Source organism: Mauremys reevesii, linkage group 15, assembly GCF_016161935.1.
Source record: "Mauremys reevesii isolate NIE-2019 linkage group 15, ASM1616193v1, whole genome shotgun sequence".
Classification (NCBI taxonomy): domain Eukaryota; kingdom Metazoa; phylum Chordata; order Testudines; family Geoemydidae; genus Mauremys; species Mauremys reevesii.
The window spans coordinates 8,622,737-8,638,330 of NC_052637.1; the positions used below are offsets into that span (position 1 = coordinate 8,622,737).

The following is a 15,594-nucleotide window of genomic DNA, read 5'->3' on the forward strand; positions in this document are numbered from 1 at the left end:
AGCAGCAACAGATCAAGGAGCTGTACACTCACTTCGACACCTTGTTCTCAGCCAACCCAGGACTGACTGAGCAAACCTGCCACTCCATTGACATAGGTAATGCTCACCCAATTAGAACACCACCCTACAGGGTGTCACCTCATGCCAAAGTTGCTATTAAACAGGAGATTGACAACATGTTGGAGATGGGTATCATCTGCCCTTCTACCAGTGCATGGGCATCTCCAGTGGTTCTGGTTCCCAAGCCAGATGGGGAAATACGCTTTTGTGTGGACTACCGTAAGCTAAATGCTGTAACTCGTCCAGACAACTATCCAATGCCACGCACTGATGAGCTATTGGAAAAGTTGGGACGTGCCCAGTTCATCTCTACCATTGATTTAACCAAGGGATACTGGCAGGTACCACTGGATGAACCTGCCAAGGAAAAATCTGCCTTCATCACCCATGCAGGGGTGTATGAATTTAATGTGCTTCCATTCGGACTGCGGAATGCACCGGCCACCTTCCAAAGGCTGGTGGATGGTCTACTAGCGGGATTGGGAGACTGTGCAGTTGCATACCTCGATGATGTGGCCTTTTTTTCTGATTCATGGCCCGAACACCTAGAACATTTGAAAATGGTTTTTGAGCGCATCAAGCAGGCAGGACTTACTGTTAAGGCCAGAAAGTGTCAAATAGGCCAAAACAGAGTGACTTACCTAGGACACCAGGTGGGTCAAGGAACCATCAACCCCCTACAGGCCAAGGTGGAGGCTATCCAACAGTGGCCTGTCCCAAGGTCAAAGAAGCAGGTCCAATCCTTCTTAGGTTTGGCCGGATATTACAGGCGATTTGTACCACACTACAGCCAAATCGCTGCCCCACTAACTGATCTGACCAGGAAAACCCAGCCAAATGCAGTTAAATGGACTGATGAGTGTCAGAACGCCTTTACCCAGCTTAAGGCGATGCTCATGTCGGACCCTGTATTAAGGGCCCCAGACTTTGACAAACCCTTCCTAGTTACCACTGATGCATCTGAACGTGGGGTAGGAGCGGTACTAATGCAGGAAGGACCGGATCACAACTTCCATCCTGTCGTGTTTCTCAGCAAGAAACTGTCTGAGAGGGAAAGCCACTGGTCCATCAGTGAAAAAGAATGTTACGCCATTGTGTATGCCTTGGAAAAGCTACGCCCATACGTTTGGGGCCGGCAGTTCCAGCTACAAACTGACCATGCTGCGCTAAAGTGGCTTCACACCAACAAGGGAAACAACAAGAAACTTCTCCGCTGGAGCTTAGCTCTCCAAGACTTTGACTTTGACATTCAACACATTTCAGGAGCTTCCAACAAAGTTGCTGATGCACTCTCTCGTGAAAGTTTCCCAGAATCAAGTGGTTAAACACTGTTCTTAATATGTTTTCATGCTTAGTAGTCGATGTAATAGTACATGTGTTTTATCACTCTGGTTGTTTTACAGTTCTAGGAAGAAATCGCCGCCAGTGGATCCCACTGTGACGATTTGGGGGGCGTGTCATGAATAGTTAGTAAAGGGTTAAAGCATAGTACCTGGTGGGCACCTGACCTGAGGACCAATCAGGGAAGAGATTTTGAAACTCCTAGGAGGGAAGTTTTTCTCTCTGTTTGGGGGGGTCTTTGTCTTTGGCCGTTTGGAGTTCAAGAGACCAGACGAGTTAATCAAGTCCCTACAAGTTCCACCTTTCTGAACTAATTTCTTCTAGTCAAGATAGTGAGTATTAGAAAGATACTTTGTGTCCTTATCTAATAATCCTATGTTTGCAATTCTGTGTGTTTGTTATTGATTATTCTTAATTCTGCTTGTACTGGTTGTACTGAGAAAGAGAGAGGATTCTCTCCAGAACTTAGCAAGGTTATACCCTATGAGTGCCCAGCTTGGATTCATAGAGATTCTGTATTTTCTTTTGTTCTCTTAATAAATTCTTTCCTTTTCTTTGGACTTGGTTAATTCCTTCCCTTGGGGAAATTCAGGGGAAGGGGAGGGGGAAGTGGGCTGCTTCCCTGTGTGTAGAGATTCAAGGCGTTTGAATCCAGGCATCTCTGTCTCCGGAGCAGGCTGGAGAGAGGGAAGAGGGGGGAGGGGGAAGGTTCCTCCTCTGTGAATTGATCTGTGTTCCCAAGGGGGGAAACAGGGGTGTCCCGGCCCACGGAATTGACCGGGTGGTGGCAGCCGAAGGGGAGACCTACACTAGGATTTTGGGGTGGAGGGAAGACATGCTGGTCCTCACTTTGAAACCCCCCAGTTTCAAGTGAGGGTTCAGACCAGGACAGGCCAGCTCTGCTTTCAAGCTTTGTTTGTTCTTATGGCCTCATTAGAAAACATCAAGGTACAGTGTCCCTCCTCTCATCCTAAGGTAGACACCAGGGCAACAGTAATCTGCTGAGGCACTTGAATAAACCAGTGGTGCGTCATTGACAGTGGAATTGTCTTCTGAAGCTGCAAACCAAGTCTGTTAACCTTCAGGATGGGCTGCTGGCTTACCTGTTCTCCCAAGCTTTCCTTGAGGGCTTGGCTGGGTTGATGAGAAAATTATATGGAAGTTTCATTGGTTGAGGAGGGAGAATGTTAAAGTCAATGAATGGGGAATTATCTCCTGGTCAGTGAAAAGGGAAGAAGTCTAGTTTGGTTAAGGCAAATTGTACGGATTGTGAATAGGGAATAAGGAGGAGGGAAGGTCTGTGATAGTTGTCAAGTGCAGAAGACTCTGTGTGGTGAAGGGCAAAGAGGTCTATGGCTGGTTCTGCTGGAGAATGTTTTGGTGGGTGAATGGAGGATAATCTTATCATTAGTAGAGAGTAGACGAATCTACGTGTGGAGAAGGACAGATTTGTCTGGTTAGTTGAGAGCAGAGGAGTCTATGGGTGGTTGAAGGAGGCGAAAGTTCTAGTTGACTTATGGGGGAAATTTTGCCATTGGTTAATGGCGAAAAATTACAGTCGGTTAATGGGAGAGTTTAATGCTCAAGGAAGGACAATGTTACCCACGATTTGGTGGACCAAGTCAGTGTATTTTGCATATATTCTTACAGTACAGAGCAGAGGTCTAGTGTTTGGGCTTTCTTACCAGTCCAAATGAACAAATAATACAAATATTGCTGTCACTTGATTTTATGGCATTTCACGTCTGAGAACTTGCAAGAAGTCTCCAGACTTGGAGCTGTGGGTCTCGCGAGGAACAGCACAAATTCAGCTCTTATGTAAACTGTCAGGGCAATGTTATCTACATTAATGTTGTGCCCTCTGACACCATTCTGCCACTCTTGCCGCCTTCTTTCAATAATTAGGATTCTGGGACTTGGTGTGTCAGTGACTTTATACACCACACTGATGAATGGAGTAGAGAGAGAGATCATAACTGACAAGAGCTTGCATAGAGAAACAATCCAGTGTCCCGTCCATGTCACCAGTGTTAGGGGTATTCTGATGTGAGGCTCCCACAATCACTCCTTTTGAAGCTGTTCCACTCTGGTTAAATAATTGTTAGTTTTTTCTGATTTCTTTATGGTAGCCTGTATGAAATGCACTGCGGATCTTTGTCCAATTCCCAGAAGATGTCTCCCCATCACACTAATATCAACATGACTGGCAATAATTTGCCACAATAATTCTTGTGGTCCATTACTAAGGAAGCATGCAGGGATATGTAGAAGAGAATCTCCTTTTATGTACAGAAAGGGTCCTTCCAGGGCAGGGTAGAGGGGGAAGATTCCACAGCTGCCACTTTGGCTTCTGTGTGCTCTGTTTTGTTCTATGACTGGAGGAGTGTTAACGGGACACTTCATCTTGAATAGTCTCTTGGAATAGGTGTGAACTACTTATGCTAAACTATGTTTTCTACCTCATCTTTAGCTGTGACACTGTGGCCTTGTCTACACTACACAGTTTTGTCAACAAAAGGCAGCTTCTGTTGAAAAAACAGTGGCAGTGTACACACTGCAATGCTCCGCCCGCCGATTTAACTCTCCTGCTACGCTGACAAAATAAAACCACCTTGGCAAGAGGCGTAGAGATTTTTGCAACATAGATAGCGCGACACAACATCAGTGTAGACACTATGTTCCTCACATCGCTGTAATGGGCCTCCAGGAGGTACCCCACAATGCCCACCGTTACTGCTCTGGTCACCGTTTTGAACTCAGCCGCCCTGCATCCAGCTACACAGGCATGCACCCCTCCTCTTTCAAAGCCACAGGAAGTTTTAAATTGTTCTTCCTGTTTGCTTAGTGTGGAGAGCTCACATAGCTGAGCATGCTGGCTTCCTGCAGCAAAGAGGCACCTGCCTGGACTACATGGGAGGGGGTGGATCTCCTAGATCTGTGGGGAGAGGAGGCTGTGGGTTTCCCTAACTGTGGTGGGGCGAGAGACGGAACGCATATCCCTATCTTGGCACCGGAGCACCAAGGCAACGAGTACATAAACCGCAAGGGGTACTTTTCAATTGTGCTGCAAGCACTGGTGGATCACAAGGGACGTTTCACCAACCTCAACATGGGATGGTTGGGAAGGGTTCATGATGCTCGCATCTTTAGCAACTCCGGTCTGTTTGAACAGCTGCAGGAAAGAAGTTACTTCCCAGACCAGAAACCAATATTCCCATTTTTATTGTTGCTTGCTGTGTGCACCACAATATCTGTGAGGGTAAGGGGGAGATGTTTATCATGGGTTGGGAGGTTGAGGCAAATCACTTGGCCACTGATTTTGCGCAGCCAAACACAGCTGGGCATGCTGCGCATCAGAGAAGCTTTGAAAATCAGTTTCATGGCTGGCCAGGTTACACTGTGACAGTTCTATTTTTTTTTCTTGATGAAAATCCACCCCCCTTGGTTGACTCTACATTCCTGTAAGCCAACCAACCTCCCCCCTTTGATCACTGCTTTCAGAAGCAATAAAGTTATTATTATTTCAAAATCATGCATTCTTTATTAATTCATCAGACAAATAGGGGGAAAAGTCGCAAGATAGTTTGGGAAGGGTGGGTGAGGAGGGAAGGACCAGGTGGGGTGGTGGATGAGGGGAGGAGGGAAGGACAAGGCCACACTCGACTTCAAAACTTATTGAATGCCAGCCTTGTGTTGCTTGGGCAATCCTCTGGGGTGGAGAGGTTGGGTCCCCGGAGCCCTCCCCCATGTTCTTGGGCATCTGGGTGAGGAGGCTATGGAACATGGGGAGGAGGGAGGGCAGTTACACAGGGGCTGCAGTAGTGGTCTGTGCTCCGGCTGCCTTTCCTGCAGCTCTACCACATGTCAGAACATATCAGTTTGATTCCCCCAGTAGCCTCAGCATTGGATCCTGTCTCCTTTCATCGCGCTGCCTCCACCTCTCCTCTTGCTCCTGCCACGTCTCATCTTGCTCGTCCCTCCTGTCCTTGCGTTCATTATCTGCTTTCCTGGACTCTGACACTGTTTGCCTCCATGCATTCTGCTGAGCTCTTTCAGTGCGGGAGGACTGCATGAGCTCAGAGAACATTTAATGCGGGCCATGGACTACATTGGGTAAAACTCAACAACTTGAGACCATTTTGTCCTGCATCACATCAGTAGTTTGAGCTCTAGCTCTGAGCAAAATAAACAAATCTAGAAACTTGTAACTGGGCTTATATCTACACAACCCTTAGCTCAAATGACCCCAAATTTAGATCACTAACCCTACCCTGCACCCTCCAAAGGCATATTAAATATCAAAGGAATTTGACTAAGCGTATCATTTTTTTAAAGAGAGGTGGAACTTTAAACAGAAGTCATGGCACAATCTTCACTATCGGGGTGTTGCTCTGTAGTTATAATCGTAATATGTTCATTTACTGGCTGGGTACCCATCTCATAGGTTTCTATTAACCATGTTATTGGAATATTCCATGAGCATTGAGATGGGATTGTGATGTCCAGCAATGAGAATCTCAGATACAGGAACAATATCTATGACCTAGACATTAGGTCATAGATATTCAGCTAATGTCACTTGGCCTGGTTCCATAGCACTATGCCAATTTACAGCCGCTGAGGAACTAATCGACTTCAGTGGGGCTGGGACTGATTTACACAAGAGCTGTTTGGGAATCTGGACCCTTTGACTCCAAGGCAGCTAGAGATTTACAAAAACTGGGGCTCTGACCCATTCACTCCAGCAGTACTACCCTGATTTGAACTTGCTAAGGATCTGAACCATTGATTCCTATAGATCTAGGGCTAATTTATACCCACTGGGGATCTGGCCCTTCGTATTTCATTCTCTGACATGAATGTCTAGTGTGAATGTAACACTTTTAAACAGTGCATCTGCAGCGAAAGGAGCCTTTTATTTTAGTGTTGTCTGCAGAAAGGATAACTGTTACTAGTGAGAAAGAAAGAAAGAAAGAAAGAAAGAAAGAAAGAAAGAAAGAAAGAAAGAAAGAAAGAAAGAAAGAAAGAAAGAAAGAAAGAAAAGCTGGGCCATTCATCCTAGTAGAAGTTGAAGATCAGATACAGAAAATCTCCACAACACGGAATTCCTCCAAAGTTCTGTACCCAGGGGGAATGAATCACTCTGTCACCAGTGGACAAAGCACTAGGAAAGAGCAGATTGATTACAAACTTTTGACTCTTCTTTGGTTCAGTTTCACAGGCAAAGAATATGGATTGGAAACTGCCTCATGGGCCAGATCCCCAGATGGTGTAAATGGATGTAGCTCCATGGCAGCCAGTGAGCCAGATCCCCACTGGTGTAGACAGCCCTTGTTACTCTGAAGTCCATGGAACGTTACACCATCAATTTACACCAGCTCAGGGCCTGGTCCTTAGTTTTTAGCGTTTGCCTCTGGGTACCTCCTAGTTACCAGCTTCATGCAGCCAGGATAGCCTGAGCTGTGGGTTCCTCTGGTGGCTGCATCCCAAGACTGGCTGGTGCAATGCAGGAGAAGATGATCTCTCCTCACTTATAGGTAATTATGTGGAGTTAATGAAGGAACAGGCCATTCCAGGCCAGCTGAGACTCTGGTGCCACTAGGCTCTCAGCTATAGTAGGTCACATATCTGTGCTACTAATTTATATTTTATTTTGCCATCCTGTGGGGACCCCCTTTGGGACTCAGCCCTGTCTTGTTTTTAGCCAAGGGTCCTTCGAGGGATGCTGCCATCATGTGAGATCCAGGGCAGGTGCTGTTCCCCCTCTGGGGGTTAGGATCAGCTACTGCAGATTGTCAGGGTGATCAGCTCTAGAGCTGGGAGGGGCTTTCAGTCCCTGATCCCAATTAGTCCATCGCCTCTCACCCAAGCCTGCCCTAGGAGGAAAGCAGGGAGCACCCGTCTGTGTTAGGAACTGCAGAGAGACGCTGCAACTCAGAACATGCAGTGAAGGGGCACAACAACAGCTGTTGGATAATACAGTGATGGAGGCATGGGAGAGAGAGAGAAGCAAACAATCCTGGCAGTGGGCACATAGATAGATAGATAGATAGATAGATAGATAGATAGATAGATAGATAGATAGATAGATAGATAGATAATGACCAATGATTCTTAACACTGCAAGATCAAATGCACTGCAAATTGGGATAAAGAAGAAGGGCAAGAGCATATTTGGATACAGACTGGCTAACCTAGTGAGGAGGGCTTTAAACTAGCTTCAATGGGGGCAGGTGACCAAAGCCCACAGGTAAGTCAAAAACATGGAGACCTGGGAGAAGGATTGTAATCTGGGGGGAGCATGGGCTGCTATAGCAGAAATAAGGGAGAGACAAGACCGAACTGCGGGGATGAGAGTGGGATCAAGTCAGTATCTTAGATGTCTGTATACTAATGTGAGAAGTATGGGGAAAAACTCGAAATGCTAGTAAATAAACACAACTGTGACATAGTTGGCATCATGGAGACTTGGTGGGATAATACACATGACTGGAATTTTGGTATAGAAGGGTACAGTTTAATCAGGAAGGACAGGCAGGGAAAAAATGGAGGAGGTGTTGCCTTATATATTAAAAATGTATACACTTGGACTGACGTTGAGATAGAAATAGGAGACAGACTTGTTGAAAGTCTCTGGGTAAGCATAAAATGGGTAAAAAAAAAGGGTGATGTCATGGTAGGGGTTTACTGCAGACCACCTAACGAGGTGAAGAAAGGGGTAAACAGTGAGGTAGCAAAGTTTGCAGATGATAGTAAAATGCTCAAGATAGTTAAGACCAAAGCAGTTTGTGACAAACTTCAAAAAGATCTCACAAAACTAACTGATTGGGCAACAAAATGCCATATACAATTTAATGTGGATAAATGTAAAGTAATGTACATTGGAAAAAATAACCCCAACCTTACATACAATATGATGGGGGCTAATTTAGCTACAACAAGTCAGGAAAAAATCTTGGTGTCACCCGAAGATGTCCACGCAGTGTGCAGAGGCGGTGAAAAAAGCAAACAGGATGTTAGGAATCATTAAGAAGGGGATAGAGAATAAGACTGAGAATATATTATTATCCTTATATAAATCGATGGTATGCCGAATACTGCGTACAGATGTGGTCTCCTCATCTCAAAAAAGATATACTGGCACTAGAAAAGGTTCAGAAAAGGGCAACTAAAATGATTAGGGGTTTGGAATGGGTCCCATATGAGGAGAGATTAAAGAGGCTAGGACTCTTGAGCTTGGAATAGAGGAGACTAAGGGGGGCTATGATAGAGGTATATAAAAGCATGAGTGATGTGGAGAAAGTGGATAAGGAAAAGTTATTTACTTATTCCCGTAATACAAGAACTAGGGGTCACCAAATGAAATGAATAGGCAGCAGGTTTAAAACAAATACAAGGAAGTTCTTCATGCAGCGCACAGTCAACTTGTGGAACTCATTACCTGATAAGGTTGTGAAGGCTAGGAGTATAACAGCGTTTAAAGAGAACAGGATAAATTCATGGTGGTTAAGTCCATAAATAGCTACTAGTGAGGATGGGTAAGGAATGGCTTCCCTAGCCTCTGTTTGTGAGAGGATGGAGATGGATGGCAGGAGAGAGATCACTTGATCAATACCTGTTTGTACACTCCCTCTGGGGCACCTGGCATTGGCCACTGTCGGTAGACAGGATACTGGGCTAGATGGACCTTTGGTCTGACCCGGTACGGACGTTCTTATTTTCTTATGTTATGTTATGTTCAGGTAGAAGTGGATGAAGCTTTTTTTAAACAACTAACAAAATCATCCAAAGCACAGGACTTGATGATGATGGGGGACTTCCCAGACAGCTGTTGGGAAAATAACACTGCAGAGCACAGATTATCCAACAAGTTCTTGGAATGCATTGGAAACATTTTTTTTTATTTCAAAAGGTGGAGAAAGCTACTAGGGGAGAGGCTGTTCCAGATTTTATTTGACAAATAGGGAGGAACTGGTTGAGAATTTGAAAGCGGAAGGTGGCTTGGGTGAAAGTGATCAGGAAATGATAGAGTTCATGATTTGAAGCAATGGTAGGAGGGAAAACAGCACAAGAAAGACAATGGATTTCAGGAAGGCAGACTTTTTAGCAAACTCAGGGAGTTGGTAGGCAAAATCCCATGGGAAGCAAGCCTAAGGGGAAAAACAATTGAAGATGTTGGTAGTTTTTCAAAGAGACATTACCAAGGGCAGAAGAGCAAATTATCCCACTGCATAAAAAAGATAGGAAGTATGGCAAGAGACCACTCTGGCTTAACCAGGAGATCTTCAGTGATCTAAAACTCAAAAAAGAGTCCTACAGAAAGTGGAAACTAGGTCAAATTACAAAGGATGAATATGAAGAAATATCACAAGTGTGTAGGGACAAAATTAGAAAGGTCAAGGCACGAAATGAGGTCAAACTAGCTGGGGACATAAAGGGTAACAAGAAAACATTCTACAAATACATTAGAAGCAAGAGGAAGACAGGGTAGGCCCGTTACTCAATGGGGGAGGAAAAACAATAACATAAAATGTGGAAATGGCAAAGGTGCTTAATGACTTCTTTGTTTTGGTTTTCATCAAGAAGATAAATGGCGATTGAGAGTCTAACTTAGTGAATGCCAGTGAAAATGAGGTAGGATCAGAGGCTGAGACAGGGAAAGAATTACTTAAACATGTTAGATGTCTTCAAGTAACCAGGGCCTGATGAAATGCATTCTAGAGTACTCAAGGAGCTGACTGAGGAGATATCTGAGCCATTAGCAATTATCTTTGAAAAGTCATGGAAGATGGGAGAGATTCCAGACGAATCCAGAAGAAGGGCAAATATAGTGCCAATCTATAAAAAGGGAAATAAGGACAACCCAGGAAATTACAGACAAGTCATCTTAACTTCTGTACCCGGAAAGATAATGGAGCAAATAATTAAGCAATCAATTTGCAAACATCTAGAAGCTAATGAGGTGATAAGTAACAGTCAGCATGGATTTGTCAAGAACAAATCATGTCAAACCAACCTGATAGCTTCCTTTGACAGGGTAAAAAGCCTTGTGGATAGGAAAGAAGTGATAGATGTGGTATATCTTGACTTTAGTAAGGCTTTTGATACTGTCTGGCATGACCTTCTCATAAACAAACTAGGGAAATACAACCTAGATGGAGCTACTATAAGGTGGATGCATAACTGGGTGAAAAACTGTTCCCAGAGAGTAGTTGTTATCAGTGGTTCACACTCACGCTGGAGGGACATAACAGGGATCGGTTCTGGGTCCAGTACTATTCAATATCTTCATCAATGATTTAGGTAATGGCATAGAGAGTACACTTATAAAGTTTGCAGATGATATCAAGCTGGCAGGGGTTGCAAGTGCTTTGGAGGATAGGATTATCATTCAAAATGATCTGGACAAATTGGAGAAATAGTCAGATGTAAATAGGATGAAATTGAATGAGGATAAATGCAAAGTACTCCACTTAGGAAGGAACAATCAGTTGCACACATACAAAATGGGAAATGACATCCTAGGAAAGTTTACTGCGGAAAGGGATCTGGGGGTCATAGTGGATCACAAGCTAAATATTAGTCAACAGTGTAACGCTGTTGCAAAAAAAGCAAACCTCATTCTGGGATGTGTTAGTAGGAGTGTTGTAAGCAAGAAATGAGAAGTAATTCTTCCGTCTACTCTGCGCTGATTAGACCTCAACTGGAGTGTTGTGTCCAGTTCTGGGAACCACATTTCAGGGAAGATGTGGACAAACTGGAGAAAGTCCAGAGAAAAGCAACAAAAATGATTAAAGGTCGAGAAAACATGACCTATGAGGGAAGATTGAAAAAATTGGGTTTGTTTAGTCTGGAGAAGAGAAGACTGAGTGGGGACATGATAACAGTTTTCAAGTATATAAATGGTTGTTACAAGGCGGGGGGAGAAAAACTGTTCTTAACCTATGAGGATAGAACAAGAAGCAAAGGGTTTAAACTACAAGGAAGGTTTAGTTTGGACATTAGGAAAAACTTCTGAACTGTCAGGCTAGTTAAGCACTGGAATAAATTGCCTAGGGAGGTTGGAGATTTTTAAGAGCAGGTTAGACAAACACCTGTGAGGGATAGTCTAGTTAATACTTAGTCCTGCCAAGAGTGCAGGGGACTGGACTAGATAATTACAGGAGATAAACCAATCTCCTAGAACTGGAAGGGACCTTGAAAGGTCATTGAGTCCAACCCCCTGCCTTCACTAGCAGGACCAATTTTTGCCCCAGATCTCTAAATGTCCTCCTCAAGGATTAAACTTGCCACCCTGGGTTTAGCAGGCCAATGCTCAAACCACTGAGCTATCCCTCCCCCTCTTGAGGTCCCTTTCAGTCCTCTGATTCTATGATTCTATGAAAGTAAGTTTTCTATTTCAATTAAATATGTTAGCGTATTAATGTACAGGGAAATTTTAATATCAGAAATATGAATTGCCATTAGTCTTTAAGACTTTAAGTATCAAATTATGCAGACATCTAAAGATGATCAGATTTTTTAAAAAAAAATTCATCAGCAAAAATTGACTTTTCATTGAGGTTGTGAGATCCAAACAATTTCATCCTAAAACTGTTGGAAACTGAAAAATTTTAGTCATCACAAAAAACTGTTTTCATTTTTACAGCTAGCAGAGACTTTCCATGAAAATGTATTCAACTGAAAACTCAATTTTCCTTTGAAATAAAACAGAAATTGTCTATATACTCCAAACTGGAAACTTAGCTTTAAGCCAGGGTGGGGAACATGAATATTGTCCAATGACACCACAGTTTCCAACTCATTCCCTCTATTGCAACTGTGTTTATGTCTTTCAAAGGGGTAGCTGCAGGATGGTGAAACTAAGTAAGTAGCGAAGTTGGTATCCCACAGAATACATTTTAAACATACTAACCTCTCTAAACTGAAGCCTAGAGAGTTGAAGCCCCCAGACAAAGATTGTCTATCTTGATCCTACTCAAGGACATATAGCAGGTTGATGGAACTAGAACTCAGCTCTCCTCTTCTACCATCACTGTCTCTGTCCCACACTGCTGCCCGCTAAACAAAAATACTGTCCACACATGCACAGAATATACACCAGGGAAGAACCAGTCCATCCCCAAAAGAGTTTACATTCAAAGTAGACAAGACAGACAAATGGAGGGAGGGGAAAGAGAGGCAGAAGTGACTGCCCCAAGGTCACAGTGAAGGTCAGTGGCACAGCCAAGAGTAGAACTCAAGTCGCCTGACTGCCACTGACCCGCACAGTACAGACATAAAGTCACAGAGGGAAACAATACAACCTAGCAGTAACTGAACAATGCTATGAGCCCATCATCGCCCAGAGATGGAAATGCAGCTACGATTTGGTGCCATAAATCAATGTTTAAACAGGCATCTGGCTGTCTGCGTGCTGTCGGGATGAAAGAATCATAGATGAGCTGCCATGTGGGACTCCGGAGAAGTCTTCGCTGCATTTCCCAGGAAAGTGGGAATCAGGCTGTGCGGGCATTTTAGATTCATGGCCAAGTTATGAGCCTGGTCTCTGTAGCAAAAGGGGCAAAACATTGGCTAACATTGTTGGATTTGGGTTGTACTTTGTTCCATCCTCTATGCTGCATTTGATCAAGCCACATATTGAGCCAGATCCTCAGATGGTGTAAACTGACCAAGCTACATTGACTTTAATCGAGCGATGCCAATTTACACTCCTGTGATAACACACCAGAGTAGTGCTCTGTTTGTGAGCGTTGAGGAACACTAGCTACTCCAGCCAATGGATGTGACGAATGCTGTGCACCTTTGACATTCACATCATGAGAGATTATGCAGAGGGGAATCAGGGTCACTCTCTCTCTCACTATAATCCTGACCATTGCCATTGTCTTTCCCTCCACAGGCAGGACATGATGAACAAAGAAAGAAAATGTCCAACCAAACCAACATAACTGAGTTCCTTCTCCTGGGATTCTCTGACATTCGGGAGCTGCAGATTTTGCACTTTGTGGTGTTTCTAGTGATTTACCTGGCAGCCATGATGGGGAATCTTCTCATCATCATGGTTATAGCCCTAGACCACCACCTTCACAGCCCCATGTACTTCTTCCTGATGAATTTGTCCATCCTAGACCTCGGCACCATCTCTGTCACTGTCCCCAAATCCATGGCTAATTCGCTCATGAACACCAGGTCCATTTCCTATTCTGGATGTGTGGCCCAAGTCTTTTTCCTTGTCTTCTTTGCTGTATCTGACTTCGCCTTACTCACCATCATGGCGTACGATCGATATGTCGCCATCTGCAAACCACTGCACTATGAGACTATAATGAACAGGAGAGCTTGTGTCCAAATGGCAGCCAGTGCCTGGATTAGTGTTATTCTCTACTCTGCAGTGCACACCGGAAACACATTTGCAATATCTTTCTGTGGATGCAACATGGTGGATCAGTTCTTCTGTGAAGTCTCCCAGCTCCTCAAGCTCGCCTGCTCTGACACGTACCTTGGTGAAGTTGAGCTACTCATCTTTAGTGCATGCTTATTCTTAAGCTGTTTTGTTTTTATAATTCTGTCATACACTCAGATCTTCCAAACAGTGCTGAGAATCCCCACTGAGCAGGGTCGGCATAAAGCCCTATCCACCTGCCTCCCGCACCTCATTGTTGTCTCCTTGTTTGTTTCCACTGTCACCTTCGCCTACTTGAAACCCAGCTCCAGCTCAACATCAGGTCTGGATCTCATGGTGGCTGTTCTTTATTCCGTGCTGCCACCAGTGATGAATCCGATCATCTACAGCATGAGGAACAAGGAAATCAAAGCTTCCCTGAGGAAACTCATGGGGTGGAGGTTATTCAGCAAGAATAAAATGTCTATATTTCTCTTATGAACATGGATTTTATCTGTGTTTCTTTACAAACACAATCCATTGAAGATACTTTGTTATTGTTATTATCGTCAACAGGCCAATTCAACTTGAATGGTCCCTTGAAATATGTGTTAACTATTTACACCAAACAATCTGATCCAATTTGTATTTAGCTGTAACACTCTATTTGCATTTCCTAGACCTGAAGAAGAGCTCTGTGTAAGCTCAAAAGCTTTTCTCTCTCTTACCAACAGAAGTTGAGGAATAAAAGATCTTACCTCATTCACCTTGTCTCTCTAATATCCTGGGACCAACATGGTGACAACATCACTGCATAAATCAGTGTTGTGTTATTCTTGATGTTGTTGAAAGGCTTATTTAAGAGGAAGCTTTTGCAATGTTTCCTAAAGACAATCAGACTCTGAATAATGAGGCCAAATTTTGATCCCATTTGTAACTGGAATTTAGCCACTCACTTCAAAGGAATCATGATTTGATCAGTGGCCAATACACACAAGGATCCAAGTGTGGGTAAAGGCAGCCTGGAGAAAATGAATGCAACAGAGATATAAGGGTGAGATTCCCATCTCAGCTAAACCAGAGCGGATGCAGAGTAGCTCCATTGACACCACCAGTTTAATACTGACAAGGTCTTGGACCAAAGACACGGATTAAGTTCATTAGTAACATAAGCTCTGGTGCAAGTTATTTGTCAGGGGTCATTGTGTTACAATATTGGTGTGAATGGGAAAATGCCATCACATGCACTGATCTGGTATTCCATATGCCGTCCAGTGTAAATCTAGTCACATCCAAACTGAGAGAGGATCTAAGAAATTGGCCTGTTATTAGTATTAGAATGCTATCTTTATGCATGGTTGTGTACACTTCATATATGACAGACAAAGGTAGAGTCTGAAATTAGATAGACAGAGAGAGAGGACCATTCTTTGGCCTAACACACAGCCTAATTGTGTCATAATGATATATTTCTATTTGATTGTGAATTGTTAGATAGATAGATAGATAGATAGATAGATAGATAGATAGATGACTAGTTTATGCAAATTATTGAGACTCATTTCCTATCCAAGACTATGCCCAGATCATGATTTTCTTATAAAAATTAATTATTAAACATTATTTTCCAAAGAATTTCCCTCACAATACCTTACTCCACAGCTCATCTACAAACATCCTAAGTACTTGGTGTTGAACTTTAAGCTGTTTCAGTTGGATACATTTTTAACGTGCTCTGTTTCCCTTCCCTGAGTGGATCAGTTCATAGAATCGTAGAATATCAGGGTTGGAAGGGACCTCAGGAGGTC

The 15,594-nt window shown here is 43.6% G+C and overlaps 1 protein-coding gene across 1 annotated transcript; it reads left to right on the forward strand.

Moving 5' to 3' along the window:
* The first annotated feature begins 13,330 nt into the window (after positions 1 to 13,330).
* Positions 13,331 to 14,287, forward strand: LOC120384075 (olfactory receptor 14A16-like). The gene has a single exon (XM_039502431.1). It carries the CDS (start codon positions 13,331 to 13,333, stop codon positions 14,285 to 14,287), a length of 957 nt encoding a protein of 318 aa, XP_039358365.1.
* The last annotated feature ends 1,307 nt before the right edge of the window (positions 14,288 to 15,594 follow it).

What these genes read in the sequence shown, in the direction of transcription:
- LOC120384075 (XM_039502431.1), top strand. Translation starts at nt 13,331, where the DNA reads ATGTCCAACCAAACCAACATAACTGAGTTCCTTCTCCTGGGATTCTCT.